The sequence below is a fragment of the Malaclemys terrapin genome, chromosome 11, assembly GCF_027887155.1.
Source record: "Malaclemys terrapin pileata isolate rMalTer1 chromosome 11, rMalTer1.hap1, whole genome shotgun sequence".
NCBI classification, from domain to species: domain Eukaryota; kingdom Metazoa; phylum Chordata; order Testudines; family Emydidae; genus Malaclemys; species Malaclemys terrapin.
This window is the reverse complement of record NC_071515.1, coordinates 68,758,314-68,781,346: the sequence shown is the minus strand read 5'-3', so window position 1 is coordinate 68,781,346 and position 23,033 is coordinate 68,758,314. Positions and strand designations below refer to the sequence as shown.

The following is a 23,033-nucleotide window of genomic DNA, read 5'->3' as shown; positions in this document are numbered from 1 at the left end:
GCTGCCTGTCTTTGAATGCATATATCAATTCAAGCATTGCAGCTATCCTGCCCCAGAAACTCCTGAAAAACTGGTATTGCCCATAAAATCAGTCTATACATTTTGCTGTCAGAGTTTCATTTCAAATTGGAGCTAATGCTTACTAGTTGGAAATATTATTTGTATCCTATATGACAACTTAATTAACAGTAAAAAATATGACCATCGTGGAGACGTGGACATTAGAAGTAACCTCGTCAAATCAGCATGCTTGAAACCAAGAAATAAGGATGGTCCAGTGGTTATGGCACCAGACTGGCTCTCAGGAAATACTGATTAAAATCTCAGCTCGTCCATAGACTACCCATGTGACTTTGGACAAGTCACTTAAACTCTCTATGCTTCATTTCCCTGTTTATAAAATGGGGACGATAATAATACTTCCATACATATACTTTTTGTCTTGTTTATTTAGATTGTAAGCTCTTCAGGGTAGGGACTATCCTTTCCTATATGTTTGTACAGCATTTAGTAGAGTGGGTCTAAGGGCATTACAGCAATATGAGTAATTATAATCAAAGACCGTGTTTTTATGAAGTGATCAATTAGTAGAATAAAATGATTCACCAACAACGAGCCTGATCAAATTCCCAGTGAAGTAAATGGGAGTCAGTTCAGTCCCTCAATGAATTGCAACAAACTCCTGAAACCAACTCCCCAAACATTATTCCAGGGCCCGGGCTTTCTGCTGAAAACATTTCAATGCATGTTGCCCAATGGCTAGAGATGTTTAATAAATTAACATTGTTAAGGCAAATTTAACAGTGGGCTGAAAACAGTAATTAATCATCAGAGTTTAAAAACACATGCTAGACATAAAGTTTGCCTGTTCTCGTTAAATTTTGAAAACTGGTGAAGTATTAATGGCTTTACTGTTATTAACATACCTTGAGGCTTTAAGCTTTTCCACAGCTGTTGGGAAGCCCTTCTCTTCAACACACATAATCTGTCATTCCAGGAACCAGCTTTGTCAAGCAGCTCATTTGGCTTCAGTAAAGCTGAATGACAAAAAATACCATATTCCATGCAATTAACATGGTTTGCTTTTAATATTAACATGTCTGTGAGTCCCTAGTTTAGAGAGGAGACAAATAAGACGGGACATGATAAAGAGATGAATGGTATAGAAATGGCAAATCACTCTGTTTTATTTATCCTGTCTCCTAATGTAGTAGGGTGACCAGATGTCCCAATTTTATAGGGACAGTCCCGATTTTGGGGGCTTTTTCTTATATAGGCTCCTATTATCCCCCACCCCCGTCCCGATTTTTCACACTTGCTGTCTGGTTACCCTATAATGTAGGAATAAGGGGACTTCAGATTAAATAGGGGGACTGCAAGGCAACATATTTAGAATGGAAGTAAGAAATACACAGCACATAATTAACCTGTGGAACTCACTGCCACAATATATTATGGAGGCCAAAATCTTAGTGGGACTCAAACAAGGATTACCTATTTATATGGATAATAAGAACATGCTCAGCTACATTAGGGAGCATAAAAATGTATATATGATATAAACTCTCATTGTTCAGGCCCTGTCCCTAACTGGAATGGAACATTGTCATGAGGACTGAAAACTGGCTAATGGACAATAAGCAAAGAATAACAAGATTGGGGCAAGGCCTGTAGTGGAATACTGCAGAATTCATAATACAGTCTAGTGTTATTAAATATTTCCATTAATGACTTGGAAGGGAAGTAAACACGTAGTTAATTAAATTCTAAAATGATACTAAGTTGGAAAGAGTTGCAAAAATAGGGATGACAGATGTAATGCAAAGTGATGGGTAGAAAGTAACAAAATAATTTTCAGCTAGAAAAATGCTAGCTAATACTGTGAAACTGGCAGACCAGGTGCCAGTTTATGCCAAGACCCCCGGGCCTCACTGAACACTGACAAATGCATAGCTGGAAACCAGTTGGGCTCACCTGTGTTAGCATTGTTAAAATAGATATTAAGTTTATAAGAATGTGTTTAGTATTTGGACTTTATGAAATGCTTGTGAGTTGCTAGACACATTAATCTCACTTGTAATATCTGTATCTCATGTTCTAAGGCAATATTTAAGCGTTTGCTTTGTAACTATAAAAGTGTTTGCTCTGAAAGTGGAAACCCCCACTGTCAGGAGAGAAGCATTACCAAGTGTAAAATATTAGTTTACCACAACAGGAGTCATTTCCTGCCCAACAAAAGAAGGTCCATAGACACCAGAGGAACCATTATGGAACATCAGAGGACCAAAGACTTTATTGATTGGTCCACCCACACCCATAAAGAGGGGACAAGTATCCTTGTCCCATCACAGTTTGGACTCTGAGCGAAGGGAATAAAATCCCTGACCAGAAGGTTCATGAGCCACTCCAGATAGCCTGATAAATACGTCTAGAGAAAAATAACTTGAAATATAAATATTCAGTAGGAATAAGAAACTTGAGAAGTAATGAGGGTAAAGCAGACCAGTGGTAGTGGACAGCATAATGGACTATGACTTTGCAATGTGATATGGTAGCAAAAAAAGACACTGTAATTTTTGGGCTGTCTACATAGAAGCATGACATCACAGAACAGAGAAGTAATAGTCTGTCTATGGCTAGAGGGTGGCTACATCTGGAATACTGTGTTCAGTTCTGGGCACCTCATTAACCATAAAGATACTGACATTTTGGAGACAGATCAGAGAAAATACTCAACAAAAATGCTCCAAGGGGGTAACAGAACTGACATATGAGGAACGATTAAAAGAGCTATTTGTGCAATAGCTTTGTTAAACTGTGACTAATGGCACAGTCTAACCATCATTAATAAGTATTATTTAACACTTAAATAATACTTACTAGGGGCAGGAGGGAGGAAGAGGAATTTTCAGTAGTGCTCACATTGGCCTAGCTGCTCCCATTGAAACTGATGGAAATTTTACTATTGATTTTAATGGGAGTGGTTAAGCCAATGAGTAGTGGTTTTGAAAATCCTGCCCTTCGTGCATAGGCCTCAAAGAATTTTATAGAAGTGTGTAAAAGCATCATTATCCCCGTTTTACAGAGAAGGCGCCTGAGACAATGAAAGAAACTATATGATTGAACCATGATCCTGTAAAGACATATGCGGTGCTTACCTTTATGCATGTGAGTAGTGCTATTAGTGGGATTATCCTTGGGAGACTATCCATAGTTCTAATGCATCTCACTGTCAGGAAGATTTTCCTAATATTCAGCCCAGTTTTTTCCATCTCTCAATTTGTTCCCATTTCCTTCTAATTATAGCACCTGTATTCATTACCATCATTAGAATGGTGGTAATTCAGGGTAAAAGTTTCAAAAGTGCCCAAGTTCCATTTTCAAAAGTGATTTAGAGTCAGATTTTTGAAGGTATTTAGGTGCATAAAGATGCAGACAGGCACATATTTGATTTCAATGGAGGCAGCTAGGCAATTTGAAAATCCCCCTAGGTCCCTATCTATATCTTTGGATTTCTAGGCCCTGCTCCAGAAAGGTACTTAGGCACTTAAGTCTCAGGTTTGGTGCCTAAGTCCCAGGTTTAGGCTCCACTGTGATCCACAAAACTTCTGACGAACCTTGTAGGTGCCTAAATTTACTTGGCACCTTAGTTTCCAGAGTAAAAGTTCCCTATACATCTATGTTTCTGCCTCTGAGCATGCACACTGCTGCCTCCTTCCAGGTATCTGGATGCAGAAACAGCGGTCAGCCATCTCCTGAGTGCCCCCTCCTGTAGTACCCTGCCTCTGTTTCCCCAATTTCAGGGTCCTTTAGCAGACTCCACATACTTTTTCTGTGGTCAAAAGACCCCTTTCGGGTACTGTGTCCCAAATTAAAGTCCACCAAACAGACATTTCTCTTCCTACTCCCTGGCCGTTTTGCCTGGAGAGCTCTGAAGTCTTTCCGCTGCTTGCTGAGGGTCTCTTTGCATACCCTTCTGTTTGGCCCCCTGCTTATTCAGGGTCTCTTCCAAGGCTCCCTGCCTGGAGAACTTTTGCACTGTTTCCCCTGTTGGTTCAGGGGCTCTCCTGCTTTAGCAGACAACTCCCTGCCATTCCTTGCTGAAGTCTAAGGGAATGTCTACACAGCAAAGAGAAACCCATGTCTGCTGATTCGGGCTCACGGGGCCCAGGCTGCAGGGCTGTTTCATTGATGTGTAGGCTTCTGAGCTCAGGCTGGAGCCTGAGTTCTGGGATCCTCCCACGTCACAGGGATCTTGAGCGCAGGCTCCAGCCTGAGCCTGGAAGCCTACACAACAATGAATCAGCCCCGCGAGCCTGAGCGTCTAGTCGCTGTGTAGACTCACCCTCTGTCTGAAGTCCCAGGACTCTGCTGGAGCCTGCTTACTCCTAGCAGTCTCTGTTCTCCCTGACTATTTAAGTACTTATCCACAGAGGAACGGTCATGGGGCCAGAGAGAGAAGAGTGGAGTGAGAATGCTTCTGCAGTCCAGTCATTGGGGCACCATCTCGGAGTAGGAGACCCAGTCCCCCTATGCTGACCCCTCTTTCTTTATTTACTCTACAGTGGAACAACTTCAACAGGAGAGACTGAGAGCAGCCCCTATCAGAATATCCTATAGCTCAGTGCTTAGCTGACATCCCTGAGAGGTAGGAGACTCCTTGTTCAAATCCTTTCCCCCTCTGGTAGTGAAGGGGGGGAATTAAACCTGCGTCTCCCACATCCCAGGTGAATGCTCTAACTACTGGGATAAAAATTAGTAGTCGGTGGGCTCCTCCTCCATGAGCCATTTTGTGTGGAGCGAGGCCAGTAGTTAACTCATTTCTGCAAGAAGCTGTTTAGGCAGCCTGTTCCTATTAGTGGATTTGCAAGCAGAAACAGGTGCCTTCCTGCAGTCTGGACTTAGCCACCTATCTCCATGAGAGGGGTGGACCTTAGGACACACCCCTCTGGTTGGCATTCTATTGGCTACCTGAGGTGGCTTCCTGCCTTGCAGGCTGCCTTTCGATGCTGGGGCAGCTCTATGTTTTTTGCCACCCTAAGCATGGCAGTCAGGCAGGCTTCGGCGGCATGCCTGCAGGCAGTCCGCAGATTCAGTGGGGTTTCTGTGGGTGATCTGCCGGTCCCACGGCTTCGGCGTACCCACCGCTGAATTGCCGCCAAAACCACGGGACAGGCAGACCTCCCGCAGGCATGCCGCTGAAGGCCTCCTGACTGCCACCCTCACAGCGACCAGCAGGCCGCGCCACCCCAGCTTGCCACCCCAGGCATGCGCTTGCTGCCTGGCACCACCCCCTGTTTTGATGGATCACAGTCTAAGGTGTCTATCAATCCCTATTGATTATATAGGAAGCCTAGGCACCTAATTTAGCTTTGAGGATATCAGTGTTGTTCCTGTGATTTTCTCAGCACCTAAAAGGTAGGTGCTGTGACACTGAGCATTGCAATGCCTAAGTCCCTTCATAGATCTTGTCCATAAACCAAAGTTTTCAAAAATAGCTACTGTGTGTTCCTCATTTTGTGGGTGCTGAACTTGAAATCCTGGGAATTGATTTGCAGAAGTGCAAAATAATTTCCTTTCAGGCTTTGATGGATTTCATTTAGATTAGACTCACCCTGTTTCATGCTTCTTTGCTCCCTCTACTGACACTGCAGCAACAGCCACATCACAAACTCTTCCCAGAAGTCTGCTTGAATCACTGATGACACTGTTGTACCAGCAAGACAGTGAAATGAAAATGAAACTTGCTGGCTTCTGCTTTATCACAACTGCAGGTCCAAATCCGTATTTTCCTAAAGGAAATAGACCAGGTGGTTAAAAACATTATTTTCAGGTTTCTAGAAGGCATCACACATTGTAGAAAGACAGAAACAAATGTAAATACTTCCCATTGCACTTCTGATTGCTGGGAACCTATTTTGCCTTTTGTATATAGCTAGTACATAAGGGCAAATTCTGATACCCTTTCTCCCCATATGTAGGTATCTTATTCCTTGAGTATTCCCACTGGAATCTATGGGGGTACTGAAAGAGTAAGGTACTACTCAATAGGTGAATAAGCACGTCAGAATGTGGTCCTTAACAATTACACCTGTGGATCTTTAATCTAATTGAAATTTGCCAATAAGAGCAGAACTAGATTTAAATTGCTAACAAGGGTGGCAATTACAAACCCATATCAGAAAAATTATTTATTTCTCTGGTAGGAATAGTCTAGTGGTTAGCTGGCAAGATGAGGAAGATAGATTCTAGCAATAAGCTAATATTAATTAAAGTTTTCTTATATTTTATTGATTTGTTTTATTGGGTAAGATTTTTACTATCTTTTGACTTATCTCTTGCTTAATCCTGTTTGGATCTTAATTAACTTTTTTAAAAAACTTCTTGTCATCTGAAAAATTATATTTATCACACTAATGAATTCAATGAAAAATATAACTGTTTATGTATACCTTTTAGTTTGATAATAATCTATAACTCCTAGATAAATGTTAACATGTATCATATGACTAGAGATTAATTTTGAAATATGTAATAGGAAATGCTAATCAAGTCTAAATGGCTCTTCTAATACTATGTAGTCATTTGTTGGGTTTTTGTTGTTGTGTGGGTTGTTTTTGTTGTTTGTTTTTATTATTGTATTGGTTAAGTATAGTGCTATGTAACTCTGTGTTTGTGGATGTATGTATGTTTCAATTTCTCTTAGTGTGTGTCTATATAGTAATGATACAAAGTACTATATTTTTATAATAGTGATGCTATAGCATTAGGGTGATTCACTCTAGCAAGGATTTTTTTTTTTCTTTTAAACTAGTGTCTGTTGTAAGATATGTTGTAGGTGATGTGATATGCTAGGTTGGTTGGTTGTTTTTAAGTTTTTAGTTAATGCTTGCCTAGGATAGTTCTTCTAGTTTTTTAATCCTCCAGTAATTTGTTGGTAAATGACTGGCTTCCACAAGTTGTATCAACTCTTAACCTGATTTAAAGAGGATTCAAGACTACTAGGAAGGCACTTTTTTCCTTTACGAGGCCTGGTGGAAAATGAAGCTGATCTATTTTAAACTGCGTATTAAAGCTTGACCTGCTTATTTCCCAAGAGTTGAGTTTGACTGGCAAACAGTATTTGGAAGTCTTGTTTTGGTTTGTGTAACTAACTAGTTATTAATGTGAAAAACTAATCTCTCTACGGAGAAAGCAGTTAATCACACACAAATTTTAAACAGCAACATTCTGAAGGAGGTTTTCTGACAAGTATAAAGAAAGATACTATGTTACCATAGCCTTACATATAAACTTTTTTTTTTTTTTTTTTTATATAGGAATTTTTGTTAGATACAAGTCTGGTTTTATGCTGAGAAAGGAGAACCTAATCAGCTATTGTGTGTGTCAAGTGTAGATATTCTTAAGTCTTGTTCTCTCTTTTCCTCTTAGACTGTAAGGGACTCTCTCCCAGATCTGTTTACAAGTATTTCTTTCTTGGTTGGAGAGATCCTTGTTATATAATAGGAGGCATTTCCCTATCCCTTTCCTAACCTACACTCCTTCCCTCCTTTAACTAAAATGGGGGAGGTGGGAGTTGCTCACTACTTTAGAACAACTGATGTCAAAAGTCCAACTCTTGCGGAAGCTCACTTTGTCAGTGACCACTGCTGACTCTACCAATTTTGCTTAGAGATAGGGTGACCAGATGTCCTCTTTTTAAATAGAAAGTCCCAGTTTTTGGGACTCTCTTATATATAGGTGCCTATTACCCCCTCACCTCCTGTCCCATTATTTCACAGTTGTTATCTGGTCACACTACTTAGAGTCCTCTCACAACAAGTCTTGTTCTGTCCATTCCCATATACTTGAGAGAGGCAATGGAATGTCTTCACTGTAGAGTTAACTTGAGTGTTGCCCCAATACAAGCCCATCCCCCCACAAGAATCCTTGAGTGTGATGATGGTGGCTTAAATTGAATTAGCTAGCCCCAGAAACAGTACAGGCTACAGCTGGAGTTAACCCAACTCATCAGCTGCTAACACAACAGCAGTGCAGCTCAGGTGTTTTCGCAGTTTGGCTGCTCTCACTCAAGCTAGGGTAGTCAAGAGGAGTTGACTCAACGTTGAAGGTGTAGACAGACCTAGCCAGAAGTAGACTTGGATGCCCTGTCTTTTCCTCCCCCACCCTTCGAAGTCCATGAAAGACACAACTTGCTATTATGCTATGCTTGGAGATGGGTGTAATTGTCACTGTAGTTTCCAGCTGTACTATTGCCTTGAACAAATAGCATGATGTTCCATTGTGCTAAATATGAGATAGCAACAAGTAAAATCTCTTCAAAGAGGATTCTTATATTCTAGTCTCTTCAGTGGGCTGATGGCTATTAGGAGCTACATCTTGATAAAGGATCTTTGATCATTCAGATTGTTCCTATCTGACATACTTTAATGATACCTGCTCTCTCCCCCTACCCCTTCCAGGTTTCTGGGGTTATGCTCCTGTGCATAGGAGTCTCTGTCCAGATGAAACTCCATGACTCTTTCGCGGTAGTGAATGAAGCCTCATCTGGTGTCCCTGTGATTATCACCGTTGTTGGTGGTGTGATCATCTCCGTCTCAGCCTTTGGTGCAATTGCCATACTGAAATCCAATCATACGATGATCAAAGTGGTAAACAATCTCTAGCTTGATGTCTTGTCTATGTGAGCTCTAGAGTGTAAATTTTAGAGGTTAAAGAAATCTTCCTTAAGCAATAAGGGTGGTGGCAGCAATGGCTATATGTTGAGGGTGCCTTGCTGAACCCCACATACTAACCTCTGCACTGTCCACACCTGCCTTCTAACACTGATGCATCTGATGTTGGTTTACAAATCTCTGTAGAGTAAGGTTGTACTATGGGGTAAAGTGAAACAAGCTTTCATCTCCAGTGTAACATGTTTGGGAACTGAATTGCCAGTGCTTATGAGTATGAAAGGGCTAATTATTGGAGAACAAACATGTATATCCCTCATTCCAATTGCAGGGCTACCCAGATTCTGAGTTTTATATATAAAACGAATACTCCAGTCTCTGATCTGAGTGCAATTACTTTAGTGGGATGGGATAATGGCAAAAAGTTAGCTTCTAAAAGGCTGTAGCCAAACCTTTCAAATGTGAGCACTTAAAATGACTTGAGCAGTCTAATTTCCGGCACTAAACGAAAAACTTGATTTTTTTTTTTTTCAAAATTGCTGAGCATGTGCCTCTCCTGTTAACTTCAGTGGGATCTGTGTCTACCAGGCACTTAAAGCCCAAATCCATATTTAGGCAAAGCTTCAGCATACTTGAGTTAAATCCTCTTATGTGGGGAAGCTTTTTTTCCCCATGCTCTGTGTTGATGCTGCAGACATCTTTTTGCCATTGTTCCTGTAGCACAACTTTCCATTGAAACCAATGTGCAAAACAATCTGACATTCACAAACAACTGAACAACACACACAGTGATCTGTACAGATGTTGATGTTGCCCATTTATTTCAAGGGCTACTTTCGTAGTTAAAAAATCCTGTTGTCCATTACAAATATGAAAAGTACTAGGTTACCTCTTTCCTCCTTGCTCACTCTCTGCAAACTGGGTTTACCATCCTACAGCTCCTTTCCTGCCTGTTCTAGGGTCTCTCTTTCCACTAATCAGGAGCGCCGCCAGCTTTTCTGCCACGCTAGGCTGAAATACCGCCGCGGTCGCTGCCCCCCAAATTGTAGCAACCTAGGCGACCGCCTAGGTTGCCTAATGGGTTGCGCCGGCCCTGCCACTAATGCCACTAGGAGTTGAGCACATGTCTTAGAAGACAGGACCTTCTAAGTCCCCCAAATCAATAGAAGCAGCAGACCTATAGCTGTAGCCAAATCAGCTTCTGAAATAAACCTTGTTGTTTTGGAAAGAACAAGCCAAATATCAGCTATGTAACTTATAGCTGTTACAAAGTTTTCATGTAACTAGTATTACATGTATCTTAAATATTTCTTGAACAGTGTGTCTTAAGTACTAAGCACTGTAACAACTGGATGACCTGGCCAGCATATATAGGTCCTGACGCTAGGAGGAGAGATGCAGAGCCTTTGTGGGTTTGGGCTGTAAATACTCAAACTTCACTTAATCTGAAGGAAATCAGTGTGTGTTCGTGTTTTTTTTTTTTTTATTTTATTTTTTTTTATTATTATTTTATTTTAAATGAGCATTCTCTGGGAAATGTGGCTTGGAAATATGTGTCCCTGGACTCTATAGCAGATAATGGCATCTAGACGCCTGTGGCTAATTTGTTAGCAAACTACTATGTTCTAAATATCTGACCACGCCAATGGGTAACCAAAGTAGCATCTTACTCCAATAAGAATTATAAATTGGCTGACTGCAAAGGAGACTTTGGAATTAAGCAGGAAACAGAACCCCTCCTACTGGGGATGTTTGTAAGGCAGGAAGGAAAGGGAGAGGTTGTAACATTTACATGCATAAAGCCACAAGAATCAAACCTAGACTCGTATAATTCCTCCAAAAAATACCTGGTATTTTAGATGTTATCTGCTATTATGGCAGACTATACTGTAGTGCAAGCATCACCAGATTTGATCAGCCATGAGAGAGTATAGGAATGCATTAATTATTTCATTTAATTACCATTCGCTGACAACTGAGTGGGAACAACCAAAATCTTCAGTGACCTGTTAGAGTATTCTAAAAATCTACAAAACCATAACCATCCAAATATGTAACTAATACATTTACTACACATTCAGGTTAAGACATACTAGCATGAGATCAACCTTAATCCTCCTGACCCAAGAAACTTACCTCCTTACACTTTATTAATGCAACTACTTCAAAAGATAGGCTTCCTCTGCCAATCTCTAGGGCAGTGACTGATTTGACCAGACCATCTTCTAGTCTCTGCAAAAGCTTGAGTCTTACAGCACCTCTCTGAATTAGATCTAGTTCGGTCCCCACTTCACAGATGGGTAAACTTGTTGCTTTTCTGTCTCAGTGCCACAACAGGAACCTAAGTATGAGAGTGGGTTAAGTGAGACTAATTGGATTCACAAAGCAGCCCAGGAGACGTGCCTGATGGCAAAATGTCTTTCCTAGTTAGCTTAATGTGGCTTCTCCTGCTGTCTTGTGTATCTGCATTTAAAGTGAACACTATTAGTGTTTCTTGGAAGATGTGGCCAAATCCCAACAGCAACTGTATTCTGTCTAAATTTCCACTGCATTTGCACTTGGCTGCAACAGCCTTCACAAAGAACCATGTAAAATAGCACTTTGAAAGGTGCCCAGAATTAACTTCAATGGGAGCAGAATTAGGACAGCACTGACATGTCATCTGTAGTGTTTTAACAGCACACAGCTGTCCTTGTCTTAGGGATGGCTGCGTGTCAGTACAGTATATTAAGTGATAGAGGGCCAAATCTTGAGGACTTGATTCAAGCAAACTCCCATCACCTTCAGAATAGCTCAACTTCTGATGTGTTTAGGATCCTTTGAGGGTGCAAGTTGCCATGAAACCATAGAAATATAAGACTGGACGGGATCTTGGAAGGTCATTTGGTCCACCTACTTTCCCTCCCTGTGCTCTTCCTCCTCTTCCCCCAGGCAGGACCAAGCATACCTAGACCATCCCTGACAAATGTTTGCCTAACCTGTTTTGAAAAACCTCCTCTGATGGGGATTCCACAACCTTCCTTGGCAGCCTATTCCAGAACTTAACTACCTGTACAGTTAGAAAGGTTTTCCCTAATATCTAAGGTAAATCTCTCTCGCCACAGATTATGCCCATTACTACTACTTCAGTGGACATGGAGAACAATTGAACACAGTCCTTTGGATAAGTTTTCAAATATATTAAGAGCTGTTATAAGGTCCATGCTTGGTCTCCTTTTCTCAAGACAAAACATACCCAGTTTTATTTCACCTTTCCTCATAGGTCAGGTTTTCAAAACCTTTTATCATTTTTGTTGCTCTCCTCTGAACTCTCCAATTTGTTCACATCTATCTTAAAGCATGGTGCCCAAAACTAGACACAGTACTCCAGTTGAGGCCTTACTGGTTCCAAGTAGAGCAGAACAATAACCTCCAATGTCTGTCTTATGACACTCCTGTTAATACAGCCCAGAATATTAGCCTTTTTTGCAATTGCATATCACTTGTTCACTTGTATTCCGTAAAGCCCAGATCCTTTTCTGCAGTACTCTTGCCTAGCTAATTATTCCCCATTTTGTGGTTGTGCTGTTTGTTTTCTCCTTCCTAAGTGTTGTACTTTGCACTTGACTATATATTGATTCTCCAAATTGTCGAGGTCACTTTGAATTCTAATCCTGTCCTCCAAAGTGCTTACCCCTGCCTCCTCAAACTTGGTGTCCTCTGCAAATCTTCAGCATACTCTCCACTCCATTATCAGTCATTAATGAAAATATTAAACAGTACTGGACACAGAATGGGACTCCACTTGATCCGTCCTTCTAATCTGACAGACAACCATTGATAACTACTGAGTATGGCTTTTCAACTAGTTGTTCACTCACCTTATAGTCATTTCATTTGGACCATATTTCCCTAGTTTTCTTAGGAGTGTCATGTGGGACTCTGTCAAAAGCTTTATTAAAATCCAGATAAATCCAATCTACAGCTTTCCCCTATCCATTAGGCCAGTAACCCTGTCAAAGAAGGAAATTAGGGCAGTTTGGCATGATTTGTTTTTGAAAAATCCCTGTTGGCTTTTCCTCTACAATTCTACTATCCTCTAGGTGCTCGCAAATTTTTGGGTTTAATAACTTGTTCCAGTATCTTTCCAGATATGGAAGTTAGTCTGACTAGTCTAATTCCCCAAGTCCTCTCTGTTCCCCTTTTTAAAGATAGGTACTATGTTTCCCCTTCTCCAGTCCTCTGAGACCTCACCCATCCTCAATACATTGTCAAAGATAATCGCTAATGGTTCTGAGATTGCTTTAGCTAGTTCCTTAAGTATCCTTGGGTGAAGCCCTGCCAAGTTGAATACATCTATCCTACCTAAATATTCTTTACCCTATTTTCTTCATATTGGGCTTGGTCCTTCTCCTTTTTAGTGAAGACCGAACACATACAGTGCAGTCCTCTAAGGCCACCTAGTAACTTAAAATATTGCCTGTCATATCCCACAAAACTTAATGGAAGTTGAGACCGAAATCGGACTGTAGACAATTACACACTCCCCAGAATATTTGCTGAGTTGCACTAACTATAGCAGCTCTTCACAATTATGGGCTGACACAATCTTTCTGCATGTGTTCAAGCACCCTCAACCTGGCTACTCGTGACTGTGACTGACTGACTTGCATCTTATTTTTTTGTCATCCTCTATTACAGCCAGAAGTGACTTGGCCATAATGGATGCACAGTGTACTGGCCCCTTAGGCTTACATTTCCCATGGCAGATCTTCCAATTTTTATATACATTTAAAATTGAACTATGGGACGACGTGAGGAAAAATAAAACCAAAGTAAAGGTGCCAGAGCCTCTTGCTATAGTATACGTAACACTGACTAGTGATGTGTTTGGTTGGCTTAATCTAAAACAAGAGTGCACTAACTGTGCATTGTGGGAAGATGAATGTTACCTGAAATTACTGTTGTTAGTTCACAGGCATGCTGCTGATTATCTTCTTGACTGAAATCCTAGTTGGCATCTCTGCCTGTGCTTACAGAGGGAAGGTAGGTGTGTGGAAACTTAAAGTATGTGTAGTGCTAATAAATGCCATGCTTTCTTAATGGGAGAGGTTTCAAGTACAAGGTTCTTTCCAGGAACCCTCGCTGGCATCACACATTTCTTTGCTTAAAGTGTATTTATGGTTAAGAAGTTCCTCTATAAAAAGCCACACTAATTGCTCAACAAAACTCTAAGTAACTTGCTCAGTTGAGTGACTCTACTTGTTAGCACTGAATTTTACTCCATACAGCAACATTACTATAGTTTAATTCCAAATGTAGAATATCTGTTACTAGAGATCCATGAAATCACAGCTACACTTCTGGATTCTAGGTTGCATTTTATTGGGGTAGATGGACTGTCAACTGAGCAGATTTGCTCAGTTGGTGATGGAGCAGCAACCTATGGAACCACAAGTCTCTCTTTTAAAATATAACCACGTGCTGAAGTATCTACCTGAAAGCTTTGCATATGAGGTTGATGCTTCTGAACCAGTAGCCACCATTGCTACCAGGGAAGTAGGGACTCAAAGAATTAGCATAATAACTTGCAGGACAGCTCCACCGATTTCTCCGACAAAGCTTCATAGTTAAAATTGGTCTGAAAACCTAGTTGGGTTGGGTGGCAGCATGCTAGACTGCCAGTAATTGGTGTTCGCATAGGTTGCAGGCGGGAGAGTGGAGATGGGTAGACCTAGAACTTCACGCCTTAGCCCATTGGAAGCTATAAAACAGCTTGACGAAAAACCTCTCTCTAAAGGGAGGTCAAAGGTTACCTCAAGGTAACCAAATACTATGACTATAGCATGCAGTTGGCTCTCTACTGAGTGGGGCAGGAGGGAAATGAGCAAATGCAAAGGTGTAGAAATAGACATATACAAAGCAATAATCCTATATTGGCAGAATTCTAATTCTTTCCTAAAAACTCAACTAGGTTTTCCTTATGGGTGGAAGCGAGGGTGATCTTAACATCTGATCTCCAGTATTAACTAGAATTGGTATTCCCTAGAGTTATATTGATGATCTGAAACTAATGGTAAAGATGTTTAGGTCGCATCTTCTGCCAACAAAAATTTTACACTTAGTTTAACATCATAATTGTAAGTCCCAAATCACCATTGCTATTTCTAAATGCAAAATAGAATCTGGGAGAAGGCAGTATGAAAAAATATATATTTTGGCTATATTAGTGCAGCAGTCAAGTTGCCAAAACTCATTACGAGCTTGAGCAAAACCAGAAGCCTTAAAAGGAACAATGCTCCCATATCTAAATCTGGCTGGAAATGTTTTCAGACTGCATAAACCACATAATGTTAACTGTAACACTGATGGCTACTATTCTTCCAGTAGCTTAAGAATTGTCCTAGTTAGGGAAATGACAATGCTCAATAGCATCTCTGAACCAGAGCTTGAAGGTGCTCAATGAACCAACAGTTGAGAATGGGGTACAAAGAGACTAGTCCACAGAAGGCCTCACTACTAGCAGAAATTGAATCCGTGCTACATAATGGTCCAAAATGCATATAATGGTCTCTGCCATAACTAATGTCTTGTGTAGAGCAATAACAAGCATTTAAGGGTAGAGGGGTGTGTATATACACACACACACACACACACACACACTGGAGAAATTTTATTAAATAAGTTATTTTTTGGCTTGGGTCTTGCACTTAAATATGGCTAACAGCCAGACATCCCTGTCTCTGCATTAATAGTTCAATTTAATGTCCTTGAAATTTGAATGTGAAAGGTTCCAAATGCAAATATTGTGTTTGATACAAGGTCTCCTGGTGAGTTTTCAAAGATCACTTATTCTTTAATACCCCTTCTAGTTAATGTTGCTATTTTTGTGGTGAAAACACATTGCCAGAAATAGCACCCTATGTGGGTCCAGTACTTCCATGATTCTCTGGAGGAGAATGCAGTGTGCAGGAACTAGTCCACAATTACATATCCTCTGTATGCATACATAACCAATTCTACTTTACTTACAGCTGCATGACAACCTATTGAGAAGCTTCCTGAAGACTCTTGACAAATATAACCGAGAATCCCAAGTAACCAAAGGAGTAGACCACCTACAGGAGAAGGTAAGTGACCTCTCCTATACTACAATGAATAGAGGAATTCACTATAACTCTGTTTGTATTGTATTCCTTTGAGGGCACATAAAAATGGAGTCTGTCACTTCTGAGGGGGTCTCCATCTTTCTCTTAACCTAAACTCCAAAAATTTGCTCTGCTTACCCCCTTCATAAGAGACCTATATCTTGCTTTGGTTAGTCTGTTAATGAAATTTAAGTATAGAATCTGCTTCTGCTCAAACTATGAAGTGATCCTACTTGTTTTATTCAGCTTCTTGGGGCTGGTACAACTGCATTAGAAATGTGTAATCGAGCTGTAATAAAAGAATGAGATAGGAGAGTTCTTTTCCCACAGGAGATCACAAAGCAAAATGACTTGACTAACTGAAATCATATTTAAAAAGAATGCTCTTCATATCTAGAACATGTCTAATTTTGGTTAAATAAGAATAGACTTGCAGGCTAGAGGCACTCTTAACCTTGCTTCCTCCAGAAGGGTTAGAAAACAAGCCTAGGCTTCAGGTTTAACAAACTGAACTAATGTGTGTTCAAACCAATAGCATATGAAATCTAACATCTTTGCCTCATGTTGGCAAGAATCTGAACTCTCTCATGAATGATGATCAATTATAACTGCAATAACCTATGGAGCTCTCTAAATGAAGATCTAGTCAAAAGAAACATGCTAAAATTTGTTAGGTTATTTTGCAATGAATAATTCAACCAGGCATAAAAAGGGCATTCCCCAAAGCTAAAAACTCAAAGGGGAGGCAAGCAATGGCTTCTAACAAACTCTTTGAATAAGTCTCACTTAACAACGTGACCAGGTCTATGTGTGCTAGAACTGGGAAGCAGGCCACTTACATGGATCAGCTGGAAGGTAACTTGGCATCCTAGGACTGTCTGCTGCTATTGTAATAATCTGAACAGCTTTGGGAGTCCTCCTAAGAGAGCTCTGCTTTAGGCTCCGGGTGCTACAAAAATCACTGTAGAAGAAATATTTTTGCTTAAAATTCCACCATTTCACTTATTTAAACTGTTGTTCATTTCAGTTCCAATGCTGTGGTGCTCAGAATTACACTGACTGGTTCAATACTACATTTGGATCTCTCAATTCAGCTGTTCCAAATAGCTGCTGCAAGATTATAACGAAAAGTTGTGGCATGAATCTAAGCAACGATGCAGCTAACATTAACCAACAGGTATCTTAACTACTATTCCTAAGCTCTAGCAACCAGTTCTCTTACTAGGTAGCATGTGATGCCAACCTGTCAGAGTGCTCCTGTAGCCTTCATTGGGGAGACTTTAAATTACTAAAACTATGGTCTACAGCCTCTGTCTATAATGCAACTGGCTGTTTCAGAAGAACCGGTAAGCATTCTTTTAGAACAAACCTGTCTAAGGCATCTGTATACCCTCATTACTGTAGTACCTCTCAATCTTAATATAGTTATCTTCTGTTCACTTCTGTGAAGTAGGGAATTACCACTATCTCCATTTAACAGATTTGGAGGAGGGAGAGACTGCAGCACAGAGAAAGTAACTTATAAAAAAAATATACGGAGATATATCTGTATCATAGAATTAGAAGGGACCCCGAAAGGTCATCGAGTCCAGCCCCTTGCCTTCACTAGCAGGACCAAGTACTGGTTTTGCCCCAGATCCCTAAGTGGCCCCCTCAAGGATTGAACTCACAACCCTGGGTTTAGCAGGCCAATGCTCAAACCACTGAGCTCAAGACCACACAGGAAATCTGTGGCAGGGGCCAGGGAATTGAATCCAGACCTCCCAAGTCCCAATCTAGCACCCTAAGCACGGAACAGTCTTCCCCCTTCTTTAAAGAGGGAAAGGTCCAGAAGTATATATCCGTGGCTGAAAGTGCAAGAGGTGAACTTGTCTAAAAAGGCGACAAGATAACATTTGTTCTCTTAGTACCAATATAATGATAAAAGTAGAATAAAAATAACATTTAGGCTTTCTGTTCCTGTTAAGTTCAGACAGAATTGCTCAAGTAACCTTATTAGAGGTTGAGGGATCCATGTTATTAGTGAAATGACTGATGCTAATTTGCCCCCCTCATCCAGCCTTCTATAGGGGAGGTATAGTATCTTGCTTCACAACTAAACTGAACATCAGAATTTCTAAATCTAGCCAAAGAATACCAAAGAAATTCTTCATGCCAAATATATCCCTCACTTAGAAGGCTGAAATATGCATGGAGGAACATAAGAACGGCCGTACCGGGTCAGACTAAAGGTCCATCTAGCCCAGTATCTTGTCTACTGACAGTGGCCAATGCCAGGTACTCCAGAGGGAGTGGATCAACAGGCAATGATCAAGTGATCTCTCTCTGACAAACAGAGGCTAGGGACACCATTCCTTACCCATCCTGGCGAATAGCCATTAAGGGACTTAACCACCATAAAGCCAGCATGATGCAATTTGAAGCAGCTAACAGAGAACAATCAGCAAAATCACTTGTGTGCTGAGTGGGCTTGGAAAGCTTTGCTGGATTGCAATGGCATTTGGTTCTGCCTACTGTAATGCTTGAATATACTGGTGAACTACCTATAATTAAAGCTACCCTTAACTGAGTCAGTTGGACCTTTTTCTAATTTGGCATCATCTTGTCTTCTCCACTATCTCTTTGACTAGGTAGTTATAAAAACTGCATGGTGGAAGGAAACGCATAGTTATGGAAAAACTATTTTCAGTAGAGGCCACCAGTCTCTCAAAATCCCTATTCCTCCTCCTATGTCTGAAGTTCTTTTGCTACCCATTGCTTGTCCTTTGGCATTTGCCCTGTGCTTAGAGTCCACCCATCTTGCATGTCTGTTCATGCTACTGTTTCTGTTTTGCTAATCCAAACATGGGCTTTTGGCTGTAGGACCTTAAGCACCACAGAGATCACCCTCTGACTCTTTTTCTTCCCCACTCCACCCCCTAGCTTTGAGTCTTTCTTTCCTAACTATGCAATAATTCCCACCTTAACCATTGTGTTGTTCCTTGAACAGTAGTACATTCTCAGCCATAAGAATTTATATGTTTGAAATTGCAGCGTTATTAATTACTGTGTTAATTTTTGTCTCTTGCAAGCCAGCTTTTCTTTGATAAATATCTTTCACAAAACTTGATCAGCTACAATTGCAACAAAGTTTGGGTTATCTCTTATGGATGGTACAATTTGGCTGCTGTACCCATTGTAATAGATCTTTCAAAAAGGGGTACCATATTTATATGCAGTTCACTTTCTACTCTTTTATAGGTACTGGATTCCAATGTACGTGCCAGATGCAGTAATTAGCAAACATTTTTCTCCCCCCTTCTTCCCCCCTCCCCCACTAGGGATGCATTCAAAAGCTAAAGAAGTGGACTGAAGAACATATTGCTCTTATTGGAGGGGTTTGCATAAGTGTTGGATTTGCACAGGTAAACATTGTGTAGTGCCTGTCTTGTGTTCAAACTGCAGGTGGTGGTCCTCATGCAAATGAAACATGGGAAGAAGTACAAGGTTCAATATCTGAAATACTGAGATGGAAGAAACTAAATGGATTTAAATTAGCATGTAAATCACTGGATAGTAAATGATTTAACCCTGTGAAAGAAGCAACTCTCTTAAACTTGGTCCACTACACCCTTGCTTTGTGATTATGGACTAAGAAAGCTCTGGTCATATTTTGACTAATGTGTGAAGGGCAGCAGTGCACTAGACAGCATGCACTAGACAACTTTGATTTAGCTGGTGTTGTCCCTGTTTTGAGCAGGGGGTTGGACTAGATGACCTCCTGGGGTCTTTTCCAACCCTAATCTTCTATGATGCTATGTTAAATCTGCACAAATGTTCTAAGCATCAGTGCTATGGCAAAAAAGGATTTTTAGCTCAAGTAGTATTAGTGGATCCTGTCTGCAGTAAGATGGTATTTTCCTAACAAAGGATCCATTAAAATGTATGGGTAAACTGTTTAAAAACTACTTTTAAACACTAGAAAGGTCAAGCTTAATTTCTTCTTCTTCTTTTTTTTTTTTTTTTCCTTTTCCCCCTCAGTTACTTGGGATCTTATTTAGCTACATGCTACTGAGACTATTTAATGAAGATTATGTGAACTTGTGAGTCTTCAGAATGATTGTGCAACTTAATATATTAATTTTGAGTTTCCTTACTTGCGGCTTTTGATCCTACTATGCTTAAAAAGCTATGCTGCATAAATTAAAATTGAACAATTAAAAGAATTACCTGTCTCATGAGATGCCATGGATATCTGTTACAGTGCTAGCTTTCATGGTAGGAGGTGGTAGGTATCAACTGTAGAAGCTCAAAGTTCAATTGCCTTTACAAAATTAGAATGAAAGGGTGGAAAATTACCTGTCTTGTTCAGGAAAAACTTGTTGGTATTATAGCACATACGGGTAAAAGACATGCCTAACTGAGGGCTATTTCAATTTCTATTACTCCAGTTATACTAGCTGTCCACAACTTCTTTATAAAACAGTAGAAGTCCAAAACAGACTGAGAAAAGAATTTTTTTGTTGATTTGGTGTTAGGAGGCCTGCGCATACTTTTGTGCGCGCACACACAAACCAAACCAAACCCATTCCCTGAGGATTGCTGCAGGGATAGTCTTGCCATGTACGAATGCATGTGAAGGAGGGAATTTAAATTTAACTGCATGTGATTTGTCTAATACTACTATATCACATAGTCAACTCTTCTCTGCTGCATATAACAATGAACAGTGGTGCCCTCAAAGTGAGGGGGAGACACTTTGACAGCTCGGCCATCAGAGCTTCTCTCTGCAATCCACAGGTACCATTGTCTCCCTCAAAAATGCTACATCTACCTTAGGGAACTGGGATACCTTGAATTGGGATATCAAATTGATTAGTCTACCTTCTATGGGCAAAATAAAAGTATTTACTTACAGTATCCTATCTAAAACTATGTTAACAATGACAATCTAGAAACCTCCAGCCAGTGAATCGCAGCATGTTTTATCACCTGTTTGCAAAGTGTTAACAAGACATTTTTTGAGGAAATTCACTTTCCAACCATACATTTTGCAAAAATGTATTGACCCATTCAATCTTTATAAAACCTGGCATATTGGAGAGGTGTGTGTGTGTAATATATACTCTAGTAAGTCAGTAGGAGGAAAATGCTACATTTTGTTTTATATTCTCAACAGTTCCCAAACTTCCCATACCACTTTGCTTATGAAGTGCACTGTTAAATTGCTTGTAAATAGAATTTCTTGTGCTTGCTCTTCTGCCATCTGCCTTACTTTGAAATCTGAGTATGAACAATGTCTTGGAGGAATAAGGCGGCCAGGCCAAGCCTTAAAAGCATTCTGATTCACTGAAGTCACTATTTAGTCTAATTTTTCTTAAATTAAAGTGGGAATGCCAATTGGCATCTCCTAGTCACTTTCTGCCATCTCATGCCTTAATTACCAATCTGTTGTAATAACTTAAATAATCAAACCTCTATAAAACTGCTATGTAGCATAACTTAGAAAATGTCTCAGTTGTGGAATGTGCCTTTTCATAAGCTTACAGAATAACTCTTCAGAGTTGAAACTGGTGTGAATTTTGACTGTTAATCTCACTTTTGACTATTTCCTCCCCCCCCCCCCCCCCCCCCAATGTAGGGACCATGTCAAACTATCACTCCCTTGTCTAAATCGTACCTAGAAAAGAATGCCTTCCAAAACTACTACTCTGTAGTCAGGTGAGAGAGCAGCAACAGCCAGGACACATACCAGCTCCTAGAAAACTAGACACACCTTTTGAAAAGACAGAGTAATGCCTTGAGTCCCTACTAGAGATCAGGACCTAATCATACTGACACTGCGTGTTGTGAAGAGCTTACTTAAGCAGTCAAGGCAGGGAAGGGAGATAACAAGCAAAGGGATGTTTTTAATTGTGGCATTGATGCAACATTTGCAAACATTCTAATATGGCTGCATTCTGTAGACCAAATGTAGAATATCAGCCTTATTAAAGCAAAGAGCTCAAATAAATAATTCCTACGACATTTCTTAACATAAGCAATAGCTAGTAATAAGGAATTGAGCATAGCCTCATTGCACAATGCAGGTGGTAGGAAGCTAGGAACTATTTCTTAAAAGGATCTTAATCTGCCTTGCACAAGGCCCTCTAGTGCTTCACCCATTATTCCATGCTCCTGAGGAGGGAAGAAAGCAAATACCCATAAATAAACTTTGTTTATATCACTTCTGCATGGAAATCATGTGGCTGTGCAAGCTTAGTGAAAAGGGACACCACCTTCTACAATCATGATTAGAAAGCCCCAGAACCCTATTCCATTACCTATGCAGGCAGCTAACCTGTACGGAAGACTTTTCCATGCAGCCTCTGCAGCAGCCCACAATGTACTTACATGGTCCATTTGTCTGTAATGGATTTTTTTAATGCACCACAGTGCAGCGTCTTTGAGCACAAGAACCAAACTAATCAATTCTATGCTCATCCTTTATGTAAACTTTAATTTTCAGTAAGGCTGGCAAGCAATTAAAAAAATTAATTGTGATTAATTGTACTGTAAAAACAACAGAATATGATTTAAATATTTTGATTTCTACATTTTAGAATAGATTTCAATTAAAACACAAATATAAAGTAAGCACTATGCACTTTGTTTTATTACAAATATTTGTACTGTAAAAAAACAGTATTTTTCAGTTAGTCATACAAGTACGGTAATGCAATCTCTTTATCATGAAAGTTGAACTTACAAAGGTAGAATTATGTATAAAAAAATTGCACTCAAAAATAACACTGTAAAACTTCAGAGCCTACAAGTCCACTCAGTCCTACTTCTTGTTCAGCCAGTCACTCAGAGAAACAAGTTTATTTACATTTGCAGGAGATAATACTGCTCGCTTCTGGTTAACAATGTCACCTGAAAATGAGAACAGGTGTTTGCATGGCATTGTTGTAGCCTGCATCGCAAGATATTTATGTGCCAGATGCGCTAAAGATTCATATGTCCCTGCATGTTTCAACCACCTGACAAAAGGGAGAAAGGAGAGCAGCAGAATATGGATTCTGGACTTCAGAAAAGCAGATGTTGACTCTCTCAGAGAACTGAGGGGCAGGATCCCCTGGGAGGCTAATATGAGGGGGGGAAGGAGTCCAGGAGAGCTGGCTGTATTTTAAAGAAGCCTTATTGAGGGCACAGGAACAAACCACCCCGATGTGTGGAAAGAATAGCAAATATCGCAGGTGATCACCTTGGCTTA

At 40.3% G+C, this 23,033-nt stretch overlaps 1 protein-coding gene across 1 annotated transcript; it reads left to right on the top strand.

Moving 5' to 3' along the window:
• The first annotated feature begins 6,232 nt into the window (after positions 1 to 6,232).
• LOC128845475 (tetraspanin-7-like) lies at positions 6,233 to 19,906 on the top strand. The gene is made up of 7 exons (XM_054044228.1): positions 6,233 to 6,307; positions 8,463 to 8,651; positions 13,623 to 13,697; positions 15,686 to 15,781; positions 16,827 to 16,976; positions 19,120 to 19,203; positions 19,820 to 19,906. Exons 1-7 carry the CDS (start codon positions 6,233 to 6,235, stop codon positions 19,883 to 19,885), a joined length of 735 nt encoding a protein of 244 aa, XP_053900203.1. The 3' UTR covers positions 19,886 to 19,906.
• Positions 19,907 to 23,033: the final 3,127 nt, after the last annotated feature.